Genomic DNA, 21,550 nt, shown 5'->3' on the forward strand with positions numbered 1-21,550 from the left:
AAACTGGTTCGGATCTTCTATACAGATGTCATGAGTCAAACAGCCTCATAATTTTTTACCTTAAATTTCTTTGTGCCTTCAGCTGCAGCTAAGCCAATGTAAGGTCTGACTGAATGGGACATGCAGCTCAGAAGCCAAACCCTGCAGAAGACAGGGATACACAGTATACAGAAGCATGTGTGACTGGAGATAGAGGGGTTGCAATCTGGTGAACATGAGGAGAGCTGACAAATGGGATTTCTAACCAAAATGACTTTCTATTGCATTATGGAAAATGTTGAACTTTGCAGGCTGGTAGGAGTGAGGGTCCTGCTTCTGATTATGGTTCAACATCGTCTTTCACTCATAATAGCCTTTTTGTAATCAAAGAAGGTAAAAATGAAATGTATGTTGCTGATTTTTTTTGTGTGCACCAATAAGCAATGCAATCATAATGTAGTTTTAAATTAAACTCTTTTGTTCCTTTTGTTAATTTGAGTTTGATGGTTTTCCCTGGTGCCAAAGCCTAATTTACAGCAGAGAAAATTCCCTTAAATTGATTTTTAAAAATGCACTCACATGCACTACATTAACCTTTTCATTCCCTTATGATGTGTGTCAAAGAAAAATGATGCCTGTAACTCAGCTTATTGGAAAGACACATCTGTAGAGTATATTAATTGGTAGAATTGCCATTCTGCTCAGGACAGATTTTTCACATGATAAATTAAATCATGGCTGTGCTAATGCTCGTCTCTCTCTTTAAAAATACCAGTATCCTAACCATCATTTGCCTTCTCTCACTGCTATATGTCTGATCACTTCTGAACTCTTTTATTAGTTATGAAATAGTTTTATTTTTAAATTTAGATATGGAAAAGGGAGGCACCAAGGCCTCAGTCCTCAGGAGTGTTTCTATGCCTTGACTGCTATTCAGCTGAATTCCCTGAAGCCATGGGCAATTAAGGATCTGAATGTGTCTGAGGACACTGACCTTTGCACGGTGTTTGCAGCATTGCATGAGAAAGCTGTCTGGGGTACTTGGTAGGGATGTCTGTACTGGGATGTTTGTTGCAGCATCACATGAATATAGGATGGTTTTGAGCCTTGCAAAGTTAGTGATATGGATAGAGAGATGATGACAGATAACCTTTTTAGGTGTGTTTAGATCAGGAGTTGATCTGAAGCTCCATTGATCACTGTAGGGAAATGTGGACATGGTTCTCTGCCCCTTAATTTCAGAAGCCAAACCCTGCCTCTTGAGAGAATAATAGACTGGTGAGTGTGGAGAAAAAAACTCCTTTCTTGGACACTTGCCTCTCTACTTCTCATCTCAGGAGCATTTTTTCACGGGATGGAATGAAACTGCCACACACAAATCACTCTGTCTGCTTGGGTAATTTGTCTCTTCAAATCCTACAGCATGTTTAAATCAATAGGATATCCCTACATTCAATTTCAGTTTCAAATACAAAGGAGACCTTTCTAACCCACACTCTCTCACTTTTGATGTCAGAAGTGAGAGAATCACAAAAATTAAAGGAATACTTTTGATTAGGGTGGAAACTTTACATCTTCAATGCAATGAAAAGCAGACAGATAAACCAGTAGCATGATTCAGGAGGAGAGGTGCTTTTGTCAGTGATGTTAAGATGCTAACATGAATTATGCAGGGAGATTAAGAATGATCATGATAATGCAGTGACTTTGCTGCTGGGGTGTCTGTGACCCTCGTGAAACAGATGTTTTAGGAGAAAAAAAAACAATTTTTCATTTTTAGTTGGAACATGTATGCCTCAGATCCATTCTATAATTCACTGGCTAAGTCTCAGAATTACGTTGAATTAAGGATATTCCTTTCAAACAAAAATATTACCAAGAGAAGTATTCTTTCGATACAAGGAGTCATGCTCCTGCAAAGCTGCAATACAGTTAACACAGCTCAATATGGGAGAGAAAGTTGGCATCTCACTTTCCTGAGGAAAAGTGACTTGCTGTTTGTTGGTTGTGGTTACTGCCACCCAGAAAATTCTGAAAATGAAAAGAAACGACTTGGTAATGTGCTGTGAGAACCCTAGTAAAAATAGAAATCAATTAAAACAGACCAAGCATAAGACTCATAAACCTTTGGAGACTGGAGTCACTTTGCCTGACAGCAGCACTCCGTGCTGAGCCAGCCCACTGGCGAGTCATCGAAGAGCCTGAGTACCCTTTGAAGAGCTGTAATTCTTCTAACTGTAGTTTTATTAAGCTAGAGCTGGACAATGGCCTGGGGAATTGGACTTTAAAAAAACCCAAACAGCTTAATGAACATCAAATTAGGGTATCCATGAGGTGGTTTCTGGGTCAAGAATATCTGGGAAAAGCCTGAGCAAATCCTGCTAGGAAAACTGAAATGTCTCCCAGCTATTTTGAGGACCATCTTGCAGCCTCTGGTCCCTTCCTCATCATCCAAGCTATGCTCACACGTTGCTGCTAGCCAGAAAGAAATAGTTAACATAAAAATGGAAGAGACAGCCATCCTTTTGCTGTTGTGTCTCTTGCTCCTTACTTCTGCGTGAGTAACAGTACAAGCTCAAGCAAATTATGTTCCTTAAGAGTAAGAATTGCAGTACAGGGGGTGAATTGTGTCTGTAGCCTAAGTTTGGGACTTGGGATTCAGAAGGAGTTTGCAGCTCCATTTATACAGTGAAGTAGCCTGGAGAAGTGCAGGAGACCAAGCACAGGTGATGACTGGTGTGGTTTGTTAGCATGCTCCCAGGTATGGTTTTGGCCTATTACTGTCAGGATTGTACCAGAAATGCTGCAGCAAAGTCTGGGGTTGAGAGTGGTCCAGGGACTGTTTTGGTGTGAGAGTGTTTGGCTGTGGTGGTTGAGAGGTGTGCTCTGCCAATTGCCCTTGGGGCAATTGCCCTTTGCTTTGCTTTATTTATTGGTTTGTATATCCTTATGAAACCAGGAATGAAAGGTTTAGGAGACGGAAAGAAGGGGAGATGATACTAAGCAAAAACATCTGGGCTGTACAGCCTGGGGAGAAGGAGACTTAGCTGGGAGAGAGCTTTCGTACTGGATCCTACTCCAAGAACTGCTAATGTCTTCATTTAAAAGCACTGTTTTAACATTTCTCAACATTCTTAAACTTTGTATCAGAGAAGAATATACCTTCTATAGTTTTTATTAAAATCCTGACTGCATACTGCAGATGGAAACGGCATTAGAGGCTCACACATCAAATATGACTTCATCCTAGAAGCAACAGAAAACTAAGATTCTCTTAAAGTTAAACTTATAAGATAAGTAGCATCTTAATATAAATATTTCTACAGTGATGAATAATGCGATTGTGCTGTCTTTGAAACATCCATACATCAAATTTGTATTTTGTTTGGGTTTTTTTAAACAGTAAATGACTGGTGTTTGAAATAAAAGTTGTGTGAAAGATGTATAAAAATAATCTGTGAATTTTAACTTCAAGAATAACTCTGGAGTTTGCTTTTTACATACCTCCTACACAATACTTTGACTTTAATAGGACACTCACATGCTTGAGAAGTGCAGCACCATAATCTGATTAATTATGATATATGGAAAAAATAAAGGAATCAGGCATGCTACTAAAAATGTTGTTATTGTGCTTAATAAGAGCAGATTCTGGCTTGAAACAAAGGAACGTTTTTCTCTTGTGAGATCCTACTGACTTATTTAGCTTTATTTTTTTTTCCTTCTGAACTGAGCTTTTATGTAATCACTTGAGTCCCACAGAGGACAGAAATATATGATTTTGTACCGGTTCTTTCCTAAATTCAGGGAGTGTTTTAGTTAGCATACAAAATAGATTTTATCATCACATGCTTGTTAATTTGGGCATTTTAATTTGTTCAGTATATAAAAGCATTTTATGTCATGTCTCAGCATGAGGTTCAGGTAACTTTTGAAATCCTATTATTACAGGCTCTGATCAGATTTTTACTCCCCTCAAAAGCTCTGAATTGTCACTGCAGCCTCATCCTTCCTGCAGTGTCATCCCATCCTATCTATCCTCTTGTCCCTTGGTCTGTCCATGTCCCTCACCTCCCAGTGTGACTCCAAGGCTTTGGGATCCATCCTGTCCCTGACCTGATTTGCCCTACTGCTTCCATGGCCATAGGACCTTCAGGAGCTGTTGCGTTGCAGCCCTAGCACCAGCCAAGAACCTCACCTGAAATCCCCAATCCACTATCATCCTATAAGAAAGGATGATGAGAGAGACATATTTTGAACAAAAAGCAGCCAATGTATTTCAGATAGTAATGATAGATGGTGGCTGGCATGGCAGGTTGTACTGAGGGTTCTATTCTCTTTTTTTCTGGTTTTCTGTTTCCCTGTATATACATGAAACTTTGCTGCACGTTAATGAGAGTTACATACGTCGACCAACAGAGGAGCAACCCTCCTCTAGTCTGCAGATGCTTTAATTCACACATGAGTTTATAATTACTGTACCACAGAAGTCTTTGCAAGTAACCTGACAAGGTAATTTTTACTTTCTTAGCACGCAGTGCAATTTCTGCATCCTGAGTTTGATAGACACCTCAGGAGAGTGCAAAATGAAATTGATAAACCTGTTTTCTTCCCTCCTGCTGTACACATGATTTTTGTATTCCTCTTCTCACTGTTTCTGCAGTGTGGCGACCTCAAAACTCAGCTGTCTTCACAGCTCTTTCTCACGTTGTTCTGAAACAAATTATTCAGGAATTAAACTCTTTTCACCTCATGTTTTCCTTCCTGTACCATTTATGAAGAAATTATTTACAAACCAGATTAAAGGAAAAAAAAAAAAAAGCCTGGGAGTTAGTAAAATATCATATTTAACAGAACTTCTAATGCTGTCTTTCTACCCAGGGAGATTAAATACCTCACTACTTCCCTAATCATAAATTATTTATTGGTGTTCTGAGTCATAAATTGAATGAAATTTTCTTCCTTTTTTTTTTTTCTGAAATACAGTTTCACTGAAAATTATAATTGCCTTTTAACAAACATAAGCAGAATGGCATTGTGCTGGAATTAGGGGAGACAAGAAAACCGGGAGGTGTTTTTTCCAAGTTCTCAAATCTTGCAGAGAAGCTTCTTTTTCCATTTCTTGAGATCATAATTCATCAAGAAATAGAGAGGTGTCATCCTGGCATGCCTTGGTAATATCACCTTTTGCAGCTGTTTTCGTCAAGGTTATGAACCTTTTCAAGGCTTGTGTATGCATTGTAGCTCAGTGTGGGGGGAGCCAGGCTGTCAGAGCATTATAGTAAGAAAACTGGAGCTAAGCAAGTGCTGTGACATAAATGGGTCCTGGGGTCAGTGATGTGAGCTGTGGCATTTGGGCTTGCCAAGATTTTTCACAGATTTGGTGAACATAGAGACTCTTACAAAATAAAATCCTTAGCGTCAAACCAAATTTTATTGGTGCTGCGGCAGATATTTTATCCTAGGAGATGACTTGATACTGTTTTTGTGAATAAATGTGTGCACTTATATCAAACACTGAAATAAAATCAAAGATATGCTGTTGATTTTATGGGCTCTGTCACTATTGGGAATGGATCTTTAATTATAACTTGAATTACAGTAGAAGCTAAGGGCCCCTGTGAGGATTCGCAATCCCACGCACCAGGTGCTGTAAAAAACATCTAGGTTACAGCAGATGATTGAACCAAACTGATGGTGGGAAACTGAAGAAGATTAATAAGATGGCATTAAATCCAGACCATCATAGTTCTTGGCTAAAAGTAGCTCTAATCATGTGTGTTGTGTGTAATACACACCTAAAGTATTGCCATCTCTATTCTTGTGGCCATGAGTCAGAAGATGGCCATGCTCTTGGCTGGAGCCATTCTTCATTCAAGAGGTCCAGCTGGTGTTCACAGCTTGAATTTCTGAGACCTAGAGAGCAGGCTCCTGGTAGTATTTCAGAGTCCACATTCCCAACTTCTCATTTATTTTGGAAATTCCATGTAGTCACTCTCTCCCTAAGCACTAGGAATAATTTGGGAATGCTTTAAATGGCAACACTGCTTATTTATACGTTTTAAGAGGGTAGAAGGATGTTGCAGTGTGGCTACTATACTTGAGTACAAAAGTCATTTGAAATGCCAGTTCAGAATATAGAGATGCTAAATTAATCTTTTAATGCTACTAGGTCTGGAGGTGATCCAAAACTGTTTCATCATAATGCTCGTAAAAATGATGAGAAGCTATTAAATACCCATTTCTGCAATACATGACAGCTAGGAATTCCAGATACTACTGAATTTAGATCTTTTTGCAGATTTTTTTTTAAATATAGAAGTAGCACTGTGTTTCATTTGTAGACGACACTGACTGGCTTTGCTCCAGTGGAGCAAATGATCTGTGTCAGTCAATGCTAGCTGAGGATCTGGTGCCTTCTGCTCTAAAACTGTGGAAGACCCATCATCTGTTAAAGCTAACGCTTAGGTGTAAGATGCAGATGGCATTCACTTTCTCCTATTGGCTTTGTAATGGCAACATGTAAGACTGAAAGCTCTGTCAAAGCATAAAACATGCAAGGTTTATTTTTACAGAGAGATGAGTGTTACTGATACAGCCTTTTTCTCACTCGCTTTCAAACACTCCATTAATGCTGAACCTCAGAGCACTTTCATATGTGCACTTTGCAGAAGATTGTGAGAGGAGATGGAGCTACAGGGCCAAAAAGGAATGGCTTTAGGGCATTCATGAAAGAGCAGGGCAGGGTAGTGTGTTGTGCTGTATGTAGGGTAAAAGATTTTTCTCATGGTGCTGGGGATTAGAAAACAAAGATGTTAACTGTTAGTAAGTCATTGCTCCTTATTAGTAAAAGCATTTATTATCAACAGAAGATGAAGAAAAACATAATGTAGTTGTCTTTCATCACTGCAACAGGCAAGATGATTTTATTCCTCTGAGTCTTTCTGTTGGGGTTTTGCAGGAAAGCCACATACACACCATGCCTCATTTGTAAAAACAAACCAAGTTTTTATTCCTCTCACTCTAAAGTGTCACCTTTAGCATCTGAGAAACTGAGTTTGCTGTAGGCTTCATCTCTGAGTCTGTCTGCAAACTGATTGCTATTCAGCATCACGTTTCAGCTGGAGCACAACTCAGGGTGTCTGCAGCAGCAAGGAGGGGAGGGAGGCAACTGGGGAGGAGAACGAAAGGAAGGAAAATGAATAAAAAGGCCCCAAACAAAAGTAACTCAGCTTGAATTCAGAGATGAGAAAGATGCAGTTATGTGCTTATTAATGTGTGTCCATATTATGATACAGCATAAGTTCTTAGTGATTGAGGTTTCCACTGTGCCCAGTAGGATACTAAAAATGATTCCCACCTGCGAAGAACCTCCATCCTAAATTTAAGGCAGGAGAGCATCAGAAGATCCAGGCATGCAGAGGAGTGCGATGACAGTAAGGCACTATTGATCAGCCATATAATCAGAGGTCTCAGTGAACCTCCTGCTGTAACCACTGCAATGCATCTAGTTTACCACCATTATCATTGCAATTAACATCTCTTTTTTTGCAACACAAGATTAATAACCTAGCCATATGGGTTAGCCGCTCTTTATCTCATTTGTTGTACTGTTTAGCAGTTATAATCTGCTCTGCAGACATTTTTTATTATGGAGAACTACTTAACAGCAAGATTATTTGTCCACTGAATTTCACAGGAGGTTTTGCCATTGACAGCAGTATTCCTGCACCTTAAGTGCTCGGGAAAGTTACTGTTCTGTACCATGTTCTGAAATTGCGTGAGCTGACGCGGCACTCACCGTTATGCCATCAAACAGAAGTTTTAATTCAGAACAAAGTACTAGGATTTGACAGTAGGATACATATTTTTTTAATTGTGTGTGTCGTCGTTTAAAACCAGCCAGACAGTAACTAAAAACATCAGTGCTATCATCACCATTCCCAGGCCAAAAGTAAAACCACAACACTGCACACAGCCTCTCCTGTTCTGAAAGACTGTTACAAGAGATGGAGCCTGACATCATGGACCAGATGGACTCAGCAGCTTTATAGGGACTGGCCCATGCACTAAGATAAGAGTGCACTGAGATAAGGATGATGGTATACTGAAAACGTGGGATCTGAGCATGACATAAATGGTATGGAATAAGGGGTGAATACTGTCCTGGGTTCAGCAGTAGCAGTCATTTTTTCTCCTTCTTGGTAGCTGGTGCAGTGCTGTGTTTTGACTTTCAGCCTGGGAACGGTGCTGATAGCACTGATGTTTTCAGTTACTGCTCAAATGTTTGGTCTGGCCAAGGACTTTGTGAGCCTCATGCTCTGCCAGGGAGGAGGGGAAGCCAGGAGGAAGCAGAGATAGGGCACCTGACCCAAACTAGCCAAAGAAGTATTCCATACCACAGCACGTCATGCCCAGGATATAACTGAGAGTTACCCAGAAGGGCTAGTGGACTGTGGGGTTGGAGGAGGTATCGGTCGGTGCTTGGTTGGGCTGGGGTGGGGCAAGTTATCGGTCAGCGGGTGGTGAGGTGTTGTATTCTCTTCCCTTTTTATTTCCTTTATCATTACTATTATTGGTAGTAGCAGCAGTGATTTGTGTTATACCTTAGTTACTAAACTGTTCTTATCTCAACCCGTGGGAGTTGCATTTCTTTTTGATTCTCCTCTCTGTCCCTCCAGGAGTAGGGGGAGGGAAAGAAGAGGGGGAGTGAGTGAACGAGCTGCCTGACTGGTTTTAAACCACGGCAGTGTATTAACAAGCTTGCTAGAAGATTTTTCATTTATTTGTTTGTTAGCGTAGTATTTCAGGTTATTTAGTTAAAATTTAGAAACAGATAAAAAAAACAAACCAAGAAGCAGAGTTTGTAAGAATGACAAGTAAGGAAACCACACAAAACCACTCCTACAAACCCCATCCTGCTACGTCTGAAGGTAATAAAATATCTTTCACCTGCTTTTCTTTCATACCATTAATTTCTTTGTTTTGGGTTTTTTGTTTTTTTTTTTTGTTTGTTTGTTTGTTTGTTTTCTTTTCCTCTTCTTTCTGATTTACACTGGTATAACTGAGGCTAGAACTCACTCTCCTGTCTGCAGCCATGGGCCAGTGTCACCTGCTTCAGCAAGGCGCTCACATACAGCACATGTATCGGGATTGTATATATTCCTCTATAACACACTTAGGTTTTGTTGGTGTTGCACAGAAGTGGCAACTCTAAGTTGAAAAAGACTAAGACACCCACCACATCATCTGATATTGATACTTCAGAGATTTTGGTCCAGGATGTATAGCTTTTATTAAATAATACCAATACTTGACAAGTGATGTCTGTATTCTTTCATTAAGCAATATAGACATGGCTATTAAAAAAACCCCAAACAACTACAAACTAAAACCAAACAGGAGTTGTGCTTGATGAGTTTTTGGTTTAAGAAGCTATTATATTACTGTAATATGGCCACTATACTGGCAGACTTTTGGCGGGTTTCAAATAAACATGCCAGAAATAATTCTGTTGACAGCATCTTGGATTGGAGAGCATCCAGCCTTCATCCATAACATGTCAGTACAGTGATTCTTTCACAGGCAGGAAAATATGTCATCACAGATCTGTATTTTAGAGTCTTAAAATACTGTAGATGTCTGGATTTATGGCTTCAAAGTCAACTTCACAGGAGGATAGTGTTATTTTTCAGTCATATATTAAGATGAAACTGATATCATTCACGGTTTTTAGTATGCAGCATCAATGAAGTGTGCGTATGTTAAAACCCGTAGTAACATCTGTTTTACTTTCCTAATCCAAAACCAAATAAGGTTTTATGTAAGAGAAATAAGGGCATGGAAAACAAACAGCAAGGAAAAAAAGAAGAAAAACCAAGCTGGAAAAACAAGGCTTTAGCTTGCTTGCAGCGGTCATGCAGGCATTGTGTTTGTCCTTTTGTAAAGCTGAAACATGAGAAGCAGAGAGTAGGTGACTCCTACTGATGAGTGACTTTGGTTTAATGTTTCCTTTTGTGTTGTTTTTGGCAGAATCATTTCATCAGAGCAAAAGTTGTGCATGCTTGGTTTATTTCCAAGCAAAGCAGCCATGGTTTATGAAGGGTATCTGCTTGCTGGTTGGCTTCAGTCTCTGTGTTTATATCTGCAAGCTGGGATCTTTCAGGAATGGTCAAATTATAGTGTTGTTCTGTGCATTGAAAACAAACCTTTTGAGGTGTCACTTCAGGAACATTATTTATGTGCTTGAATCTGTACCTGTTTAGGGCTTAATTAAACACCTTCCTGGCTTCAGTCACAAGCACAGAGGCTTTCCTGAGCAATGGGGCTAGGAAGCTGATGTCCATTTGTGGGAACTCATGTTGGTTGGTTGGAGTTTGCTGCCAAGGACACAGGGTATCCTGGACTGGTGGTGAGGCTGTAGTCTCCTGGAAGTAAAAGCATGTCACAGTGACGCAGCAATGTCTCTCTGGAATTAACAGAAATCCAGACAGGAAAGATCTAAGGCAGTGGTGCTATCATGCATATGGTACGATGTGTGTGCAGCAGTTTTACTGTAAATTATTCCATCGAAAGAAACTTCAAATGACAGAACAAAAAAGCTGCTCTCCAAACCTGTGCTGAATAAAGCTGTTTACCTTTCTTAGAGATGTCATTTATCTCTTCTTGCTTCTTATCAGGGAAAATTTCCTGATGGGGTTCTAAAATTAAATTGAAAACACTCCTTTCTGCTTCCTTGCAGTGTATTAAACCCCAACGTTTGGTTTATGAATAGCTTTCCTTCTCTTGATACACTAGAAATTCCCAGCCTTCTTTTGTTGTGATTTTGCTCAAATATTGATTGGATGCTTGAAGAATTAATGGGATTATGATGTGATAATGGATTCAGTAGAATTATTGATATCCTGAAAGCTTAAGCATGTGTGTGGATTTCAGTCACACTGGGACTCATGGCTGGGGAAACCTCACTTAATGCAAGGTTTTAATAAGCTTTTGAACTACATCTGGGTTTATAGATCAAATTCAAGTCTGTGAACTATTTTCTTTCATTTTTTTTAACTTCTGACCATTCGGAAGGGAGAGGTTTGTTAGGTTATTTTCAGGAATATCACTGTTGCCATCAGTCCTGTAAGATTGTCTGTGTCTTACCTCTGTCCTTAGACACTCTTAAAGCACAGCTGAGTGGTTGGCACTGTGGTTTCCCAACTGCTTCGCCTCGGTTTTCCTGTCACCCCACTAGGTCCCACTGTGCCCTGCTGTGAAAGGAAGAACATTCCTGCCACTTACTAGGAAGCCTTCGATTTTTTTTCCTGGCTTTGTTTCACAGTTTGTGTATGACCCTGGGAATGTCGCAGACTCTCTTTTGAGCCTATTTGCATCACCTGAAAAGCGGAGGCTGTAGCAGTTTCCTAAAAAAGATGTTAGAAGACTAAGTTAAGATTTGTATTCATGCTTAGGGTAAAGATGTTCTAAAAATGCAAATATTTATATTCTTTCTGTTTGCTTATTGGTAAAATTGCATTTCTCAAGGCACCTGACCTACTTTTCATATTTTTCTCCCGTAAGAATAATAAACTATAAATTTGTTCCTTCTAATTGTTTTTCATTTTAAACAGAAAACCAAGTGCAAATGATGGGAAGGCAAAGAGGGGAGGTGATGCTAACTCTGCCAGAAGGAAGAGAACCACTGTGTCTTTTCCAGAACTAGAATAAATAATGAAATACAGATGCTAAATGAGATGTTTGATACCTCAAACCTGGCTTTCTGTTGCAAATATGTAGCACTTGTAATGGAAAAGTCATATTACTGTGTATAAAAAAGAAAGTTACAGTAAGTGAAACAAACTCTCTGAGTTACAGATCTTAGTCTATTATAAAGCTCTTAATTTTCATGAGAAGAATGTCAGCATGTCTGATTTAGACCTACCATCCCTCATAGTAAAGGAAATGAGGCAAAAATTCTAAATTGGTGAGGTCAGTGAGGAGGAGGAGCATCCAGAGTCATTCTGGCTGTGAGGCCAGATCCTTTGAGCAAATTCAGCCTTCCAAGGAAGTGGAGTGCACTGATATTTCATACAGTTCCTGGGGATGCTTCAATGTGTGCATGAAATCACACTTAATGTGCAGTGCTAAAGGGAAACCAGCAAAAAAGCATGAAGAGGATAAAGTGCAATAATTTTTTTAAGATCTTGTGAATGCAAACAAAGCACTTCAAAAAAGCCTCAGTCTTGAGAGCAAGAGTGCTATATGCATCGTAGACAGAACATATGGTATAACCACAGTGCAATCAAAGCTAATAAGTGAATAGTGATGGAGCTTTTATTCTAAAATTTTAAGGATGTGATTAAATTTAATGTATATGCTAGATGTGATGCCTATCTTCATGTGCTTAGATCTACCAGCCTAGAAACGCATGTAAAGTGGCCTGAGGAGATGTGATGTTTTCTGGGAAAGCAGAAAAGTTCACCATGGGGATATTCTTATTGATTTTTATGTCCGTACATGACCCTGTGAATTATTTATCTTCCTGTATTCTTCTCTGGCATCTTATTATACCAGTCTCTTGAAAGTTACTATAAAACTCTGTATTCCCAGACCTGATGAGGGTTGGTAGGAAATGGGATTTTGATAAATGACTTTGGATGAGCGCTGGTGTGGGCATCTGGTGCCCATAAGCAAGGAGGCAATGGGGAGTGTGGGTTTCACTACCAAGAATCCTATGGGTGCGTTGCATTTATTCATGGCATAAAATGACTTGGGATGGATTCAGTTAGTTCCAGAATGTCTTATAATGACATGAATTGTATTTGGTTTACGGGCTTCACCCATGGTGCATGGTGTATTTCTGCAGACATGGGCTGCTGTTTGGATTCTGCTGTATGTTTCCTTGTCTAAGTGCCTTTTCTAAATGTTCACTTTCCTTTGATGTTTCTAGGAGCTGGTGGGGAGTAATCCTCCTCAAAGAAACTGGAAAGGAATTGCAATTGCCTTACTTGTTATTCTCGTTATCTGCTCCCTGATTGTCACCTCTGTTATTCTCCTGACACCAGGTATTTATAACCTTTAACTCACTTCCATTCTGTTTTCCTCTGTAAAGTGTTTGCAAACTGACTGCAAAGTCGACATCAAAGGACTCATCCTTTGTGTTCTTTATCTTGATGTGATGCTGAGTTCCAGGCTTTTCTGAGGTAGATTGTTTTTGAGTTTTGCATTTCAATTCAAAGGTGAAAGCTGAGGAGCTAAAGGTAGGAGTATGAAACTTGGCTGCCTAAATGTAGATGAGCAGTGTCATTTTAGATGTGCAGGGTATGAAAGACATCTACATAGGGCAATCAGTTAGGACACAGGACTTCCTGAAGTTGGTGCCCACATGGAGCAACAACCGCCAGCTGGGTGGCATCTCCTGTACTTAGGGACCTAAATCCCATCCTGTTCAGCTGGAGCGATTCTTAGATCAGACGATCATGTTTCAGCTTTACAAAACAATTCTAGGTAACTATGTGGCGGATAGCCCTTAATCACAGTAAATAATTAGTAACTTCCCAATAAGGGATTCTTTAAATTTACCCCTTTACCAAGTTTCAGCAAAGTTCTTTGCACATAACCTCTGTAAATTACTTCTCTTACAGTAGCAGCTGAGGTTGTAGGCTTGAATTTTAATGTGGTATTATTATGATTATTGATTATTGTGTATTTATACAGCCCTGTAAATTTCCATGCCTACTTACAGAGTAGAAATAATGCTCTTTCATGGCTCTAAGAAGATTGTGATCAGAATACAAAAAGACAAACAGTGGAGAGACAAGGCAGAAAATTCAGTATCAGAAATGGTGAGGAGCTACGAAACACAGAAGGCAGAAGGATCCCTGCAGAGGGACTTTGAGAAGAAAAGGGGCTACTTCTTGGATGAGTGCATGCGATTAGGGGACAGCAAGACAGAGAGCACACTGCTGAGGAGGGGGATGGAAAAAAGGGAGAAATGAAACCTTAGGAAATGGAAGAGCACAGAATGATGAAGCGGAAAAATGAGATGGAAGCTGTATGGCAGAAATTTCTAGCTCATACTTTATAAACTGACATGCAGTTCAGCAGATCTGGGCCATCTTCCCTGACAGAGTACTTACCTCACATACTGCTAATACTGGAGATAATGATAAATCAAGAAATACAGGACTGCACTGAGTTAATTTGAAAATGAGTGTAACAATTGCTACATTATTCTTTGATTATATGTTGTCATGCCATGTTCAGTTTATTTCATGCTATCCTGAAGTTTTTAGTGTAAATGTAAGTAGCACATGATCATGCCAGAGTAATTACACAATGAAATTAATTAAGGTTAAACTTAATTAAGGGTCATTTTTGAAATTGCTTTTGCTAGGGTTCAGATTTAACACATTTGGACAGTGCACTTAATCTGTCTCTGAGATGTTTTGGAGTATGGTCCATGGGCTGTACTCATATCAGGCACCACTTACTTGCAGTGAGAAATATCATCCCTTATCCATTAGTTATGGAAATGTTGCTTTCTGTTTTATTGAAGTGTAGCCCCAGACTTTTCAAAACTTCACATCAAAGCTTAGATTTCTAAACCTGTGAGCTTCAGGAAGCTGTCATTGGCTCAGACTTCATAGATGAGGCTGTGCAGCCTCCACCAATGAACAGGATTCTGTATAGATAGATACATGAGAAGAAGCATAAGCATACCTGTATAGTACTAAATACAGTTGAAATCTCTTTATAATGATGGTCAGAATGATATCTGGTGAGGATTTAACACCTCTTGTTTCAATTCTGGGTTCAACTATAGACCTCCTTTAGGACTTCCGAACTCTACTCCCAATTGTCCATAAATAAAATCACACATAAAATCCAGTAATGACTATTGTGACTACAGACAGTGCAGTTCTGTTGTCCTGGTGAGTGCCTAAACAGAAAAGGTGTGCCGAGCATTGAGACCTGTAGCTAATGTTCTCTAATTTAGGAAAACATGAGTAAATATGGGATATTATAATGGCCTTGTATTTAACGTAATATGAAGTAGGAATGTGAAATACGTTCAATAAATAAAAGTCACAAGTGTATTTGTGTGTTTATATATGCATACATAAGGATGTTATCTGTTTGGGATATGTATGCACACATATGTATACAAATAAATAACACAGTTATTACTACGCACTTTGCAACAACTCCATATAGCACCGTTGAGAGAGTCTCTGTGCTTAAAAGTTAGGAATATGCAGTCATTTCCTATGGTAAAATTTCCATTCATATTTTTTGAGATTTCTAATTACCTTATTTGCTGGTCAACTGGATTTGGGTTGTCTTTTCCCCTGCTGGTGTTTCAGAACTGTCCTCCACATGCAAATATAAAACCTCTGAACTCAGTACTGCTTCTGTTTTTATTATAGATCCAGACTGCTTCATTGTGAGACTCTTGCCAAGGATAAAATAGGTATCTTAGGTTACTGCTGTGGTTTGGCAGCAGCTGAGTTCAGTGTTCTTTGGGCCACTGGCCTTGGAGCTTGTTACAAGGGCAGACCATGGCAGAGGGTGGCGGGAGGCTCATTCACAGGCATTTCCTACTGGCCAGTGCTAAGTGAGACATAGAGGCTGGTTTGACAAACGTAAAAAGTATTAAGCTGATAATCTGGACTGGGGACAGCACATCCTAACAAGGTAGGACTGGGGAATATGGAATAGCCTATCCAAAAGGAGGAGCAGTGTCTGCATTTCCCTGCCATAAAATAGTTCACTGGAAGAAGAAATATGTATGCTTTGTTAGCCAAACTGAAAAATAAGTGATGGATATTTGACCAAGAGGCAAGGAAGGGACAGGAGGACAGCAAAGGAAGGAAGCAAAGCAGTTTTGTGGATGGGGAGCTGCTGCGAAGTGTAGAGTGACATCAGAAAAACAAAACAAAAGAAAAAAAAACACATTTTCACATTTGAGACCCTGTGAAATGTTTCAAGTGGAGTGATACAGCCTGTCATGTGCAGGGCACAATGCTTGACAATGCTTCAAATATTTTTAAGTCTTCCTTCTGATGATAATAATGGAGTCCAGCCTGACACAGTCATAATGGTACAAACAACCTTCTACATTTTACCTCTGCATTCCTTACTTGTTCCTGCCTATCTTGGCCCTCTTCCTGGCTGGGAAATCATGCTTCTCTAAGTATTTTCCTGTTGGCTTGAAAGCCTCTTTTGCAGTGCAGTATCAAGGCGTGCAATGCAGAGGTGCTCTAAACCCAGTGCTGAACATCATCCAATGTCTGCAGAGAGTAATCTGGGACACACATGGGATAGGGCACAGCATGCAGTCTTGTAGTCCCTGTTTAGACAAAGAAAAGTGGACCTATAACTTGCATCATGGAGGTGGTATTTCCCATTACTGTCAAAACTGGGGGTAGTCTCCTGGGTAGTCTCCTGCAAAACCAAGAGCAAGTGCTGAAGTGTGGAATGGGGAAGGTTTACTTAGGAGAGCAGATAATGATTAAGGTATTTAATAATTGAGGAAAAGGGCATTTATATATCTCTTCAAGATTCTTTTGCAAATCAGCCCAAACCTTTAAAGAAAGTTTTAGTTCTGATTCAGCTGTAGAAAGGCTGAAATCCCTGCTGGTCTGGGTTTCTCAGAGGCAGGTCACTCACTCTGCTTTAAGATTAGCTTAGAAACTAGGAAGAGTGCTCTTTGCATTCAGCAGACAGTGTAATTATGGTAGCAGTGCTTTTTTGCTAGCTAACACTGAGGTCTTATAAAAATCCTAATAAAATTTCAGCATTCCTAGGATTTGTATATCCTTTGGTATTCTAGAAAAAAACTCTCAAAAGAAACACTAACTGGTGAAAGTTTGTGTCTGCATGCTTACAATGAACAATAATCTGAGACATATCTGAGGAAAGCATCTGACGCTGACCTATGGTTGAGCCCCAAGGGTGATGGAAAGAGAGATGGCAACCCAAAGGTAACAGAAACCTTCTGACCCATCAAGCAGCCTTTGAGCATTGCTAGAGTTGAGAGGAAGCTGGAAAAAAAGGATTGGTACTACAAAGGCAAAACAGGCAGGGAGGTCAGCTCATAGCCCTTTTCTGATTGTGTTTTCTGTATTTCTGGAGGATCTTTGTTCTGTTTGCATTCTGAGGAACAAGGCTTTATCAGTCCAGCCCATATCCTTTTGGGTGCACTGACTTCATGGATGAGATGCAGACAGATGAACCTACAAGGTCTAACCAACACAGGGTTCTCATCATGCCTTTGAGTCAAGTGTAAAAGAGACATGATTTTCACTTGGTTTTCTCAGCATGTAACTTTGCTGGTTGAACGGTGGGTTTCTGACTTGGCACTCAAATCACAAGTCCTTGAGACACAGGCACTGCTTTCATGCTGCCGTACTGTCAGGCTTTGGGTGGCAACTGCCATCAGGGTCTTCTGCGGGCAGGAAACGACCACAAAAAGGTTGTGGCACATGCTTGATCCTCTCCTTCCATAAATCCAAGGAGGTTCCCAAGGTCTCTGTAGTTGAGTATGGACACAGCCTGTGTCCACCAGCTGGCTGAGATCCTCTAAGGCACGCTCAGAGGCTGCTGCTCAGGCTGGATTATCTGAGATCCTAAGATTGCACTTCTTCCTCCACATGTCTCCACTGGGTCTGGGGGAATAGAGTGGGCATTCATAATGAGTGCTCTGACTTACCGATGAGTTAGATGAGAGGTCAGTAAATCTGAATGCTTTACTAAAATATCATTGTTTGATTGATTTAGTTATTTGTTTTGTCCCCAGATCTGTGGCTGATTAATGTTTTCCATGGTTCATTATAGGACCTATAGCAACAACTACAGCCCACTGAAGGAGACAGAGAGGGGATCTCTCTGCCTTAGGGAGTCTCCTGGGTGTGCATGCTTCAGTTGCTGCCTCTACCTCTTCCAGCTTTCTCTTGCAAAGCATTTGAAGTGCTTTGAGGGTATAGAGGTGGTGCAGCTCCCACACTGGCTGTCTCCATCTTGCACAAAAGGAGGAAATGAGAAGGGCTTCCCATCCTGCCCCTTTGCAAATCTCCAGCTCAGAGGCTGTATGTGGGCTCCAACCTCATGCTCTGCACTGCCTGATCTCCCCAGGTATCCAGTGCTGGAGCCTTGAACCATGGTGGGAGGTACCTGGAACAGTTTCCTGGAGTTCCTCTGCACTATATTTTCCATTTTAATAAATAAAATTATGCAGAAGAACTTGGCATAATGCTGTCATGCAGTGGGATTTGGGTGAGGACTTGTATTAATGTGTCTTGGTGTTTGGAAGCCACGTTGAGAAGTGTGATTTAAACCTCATCGAGGCTTGGAAAAAGATATAAAATTGAAGAATATAATTTAATATAGTAAAAATGATCATTTGTATTGAAACACCTTTTAGTGGAACAGAACACTGTACAGAGGTAATTTTCAGTGATCTCAGGTAGCTCAGGGGCTTCAATTTAGTGGAGTAAAGAAGACTTTTTTTTGTGTAATAAATGGCTGCAGAGAGTCTGATTCCACAGTTTCTAATTGCAGGCATGCTCAGTGCAAGGAGTTTTGTACTAAACAATTTTAAAGATAGCTAAGGCTGCATGATACTAACAAACTTCAGCCATGAGGATGCTGTAATGAGGAGAGATGCTGAAGCACACATCCCTGCTGTGAAATACTCAGAATATGGCCTTACATTTCCTTTAAACAGCAAATGTGTTTAACGCTGACTGAAAGCTTTCCATGAAAATATTTTTTGACCAAAAATTTGAAAGTTGAATGGAAATTATTCATAAAAGGTGACTTCTTGTCATAACAAAAAAAAAAAAAAAATTACTGTTGGTGGAAAAAAGAGAAGAAGGAATATGTTAATGAAAATTTTTTGGGTTTAATTTTTCTCTAAATATTGCAGCTTTGAGAAAATTAAAATCTATTTTTTATATTAACTGATTACCTACTATAGAGTTCTGTGATGTAGTACATGTACTCTTCATCTCTAAGACTCAAGAATCCATTGATTCAACATAAACACTTCAGTTACAGGCCCAGGAGCATCTGTGTTGTGTTTATGAAGACTTGCATAGTGGAGAGGTGTTGATAGAAGGTAGAAGATGTTAGCTGTGTCACTTCAAGTGGTTAAAATTGTGCCTTGGTGTCATTCAGCTAGATTCATACATATTTAGGTGACATCATAGATGGGACAGATTTCCTTGTAACAATAATACATATGCAGAAAGAAATCAGTTCTGTGCTTTCTTCAGATTGTGCTTTGCATCACAAGTTTGTTGGCGACCTCTGACTAAATCATGAGAAATGTGGAGAGGCCTGGAGGAAGGACAGTGGAGGAAGACATACAGGGAGTATTTCTTTGTGGGGAAAGTGACAGGTTTTAAGGAAATAAAAATATAAGCTATAAAAGTTTAGTCACTTTTAATTAGTTTTGATTTCACTATAGTCTTAGTGTGAAGTACTTTTAATTCCTAAGTATAGTCAGCATTATATAGCACTATGACATTTGTAGGTGCGTTTCTATGACTTTTAAATTATTTTTCTCATGTTATGCCTGAAAATATTTGATTTGGACTATATCTTGGTGGTTTTATAGTTGCTGAGTCAAGGCATAAATAACCAGGACGCTTCTGTTGGTGAACCACTAGATGGTCCTTTTACAAAACTGACAATTGGAAGTGGCTTATGTGTGACAGAAAGCTTAATGTGGACCATTTTTAAATGAGATATGACATATCTCTATTCACGGTTGTACTTTCAGATACATTTCAAATTTGAAGTAATGGCAGTTTGGTTTTGAATGTTTTACAGTTGAAGATAATAGCTTGTCTCAGAAGAAGAAGATAACAGTGGAAGATCTCTTCAGTGATGATTTCAAAATTCATGACCCGGAGGCTAAATGGGTGACTGGTGAGTGAGGAATGAACATGTCACAGTGTCTTTGCTTTGCTTCCTTGCTCTCTGGGAACCTCTTTTTCAAATTTCCTTCTTTATTCTTAATGTTCTTTATTTTGCTTCCTAAATTACAGACTCAAAAAATGGTTGGCATTGGAAGGGACCTCAGGAGATTATCTTGTCTAGCTCCATGCTTCAGCAAGAGCAGCTAGAGTTGCCCAGAACCATGCCCCAAAATTCAATCCTCAAATTCCTATTCCAGCTTTCCTCCTGATAAATATGCAAACACCTCTGCACTGTTATTTTGATTTTTTATTTAAGGCTCTCCTAGTGGGCTCATAGCTAGGCACTGAAAACTACACCTTTCATCCCAAAAACTTCCAGCATTCAGTGGGTGATGTAGCACGTGATTGGAAGAAGTGGTTGGAGTACTAGCAGTCATTATTTTACCATAAACCATAAACTTCAGGTTTATATTCCCTCATCAAAGCATTTTTTTTTCTGGCAGAGAGGTGAAGCATTGCTAAGCAACAGGCAAATAGTGGTGTAGCAGCAGCTGGGCTGGTGCTTGTACACAAGCCATGTGTGCTTTTTATCCTCCACTGCCTTGCATTTTCTAGTCAGGGGAAAACCAAATAATGCTTGAATTAATGCATGTAGTATTTGCTGGAGTAGAGCTGTTTTGAGGGATGTAGATTCCAGCTCTTGCTTGGAAATTGTTGCAGTCAGAACAAGCTTTGGCAAGAAAAAATGATTTGTGGTATGCTGTTCATGTAGTTCCAGTCCAACTCCTATTAGCATTGAAGTGATTAGTTTTTCTTTTGAATTTCATGGGGAACTGGTTAAAATCAATCTTTGTGTTTGACTTTCCTTGTCTGTTATGCCCATTGGGAACAATTTTAATGCGTGTAATGAAAAGAGAGAGTGTTAAAGGGTAGTGCTGAATTAACACATTCCCCAGCTGCCCTCAGTACAGCTGTCTCTGACTTCTCCCACCAAGTCAGCTTCAGGGGAAAGCAATGCAGATGACATGCACCTTCACAAACACACCTGCCAATGGGTGGGAGTTCTTTTTCAGGCTGCATTCTCTGGAGGAATGGTGATCCCCATAACCAGTATCTGGGTCTGAGGATAATGGAAATATATTACCTGCATTGCAATTCAGAATTATTTGTCTAGCACCCTTTTTTTTTTAGCACTCATATCCCTAATGTCCCTTATGAAGGAAGAAGTGTTTTATTAAGACCTTTAGTGCTATTTTCTTTCTTTGCTAGAGTACAAGGGAGTGATAATGAATTAAACTTTTGCAGAAACAGAGAATGAAGTGTTGCCATAGAGCTAGGTATAATATCTCCCTCTGATGAGTATAGTTTTACATGGATGTAAGGCACATTTTACACAAAAATGCAGTCTTTGAAAAAAAAAGTATTTCCTTTGGTTTTCCAATTATGATTACATCCTGGTGCCATATAAACTTCTATTAAGACTCCAATCTAGAATGTTTTAATATCCCTCTCAATCCTCCCATGTACTCTTACTGACTCCAGCACAATTTAATGTAAGTCTCGCATGATCTAAAATTACTAATTTTTCCTGTAAAAGACAAAGCAGTATTGTGCAAACATGCATAGATATTTTAGAAGGACTTGTTCTGTTGCTGTGCTAC

The 21,550-nt window shown here is 39.6% G+C and overlaps 1 protein-coding gene across 7 annotated transcripts in view; it reads left to right on the forward strand.

Moving 5' to 3' along the window:
* DPP6 (dipeptidyl peptidase like 6) overlaps positions 1–21,550 on the forward strand; it is a 559,516-nt gene that overhangs the window by 367,484 nt on the left and 170,482 nt on the right. For all 7 annotated transcript variants that reach the window (XR_009724854.1, XM_061349178.1, XM_061349196.1 and 4 more), the window contains exons 2-3: positions 12,914–13,028; positions 19,801–19,899. Coding sequence is in view for 6 of the 7 variants with exons in the window: in XM_061349178.1 (XP_061205162.1) it covers positions 12,914–13,028; positions 19,801–19,899 (214 nt within the window). In the remaining variant the exon portion in view is untranslated. The remainder of the gene's footprint in view (positions 1–12,913; positions 13,029–19,800; positions 19,900–21,550) is intronic.

Source organism: Neopsephotus bourkii, unplaced genomic scaffold (assembly GCF_033783945.1).
Source record: "Neopsephotus bourkii isolate Nb327-2 ecotype Australia unplaced genomic scaffold, CSIRO-AGI_Nbou_v1 NB_53, whole genome shotgun sequence".
Lineage (NCBI taxonomy): Eukaryota > Metazoa > Chordata > Aves > Psittaciformes > Psittacidae > Neopsephotus > Neopsephotus bourkii.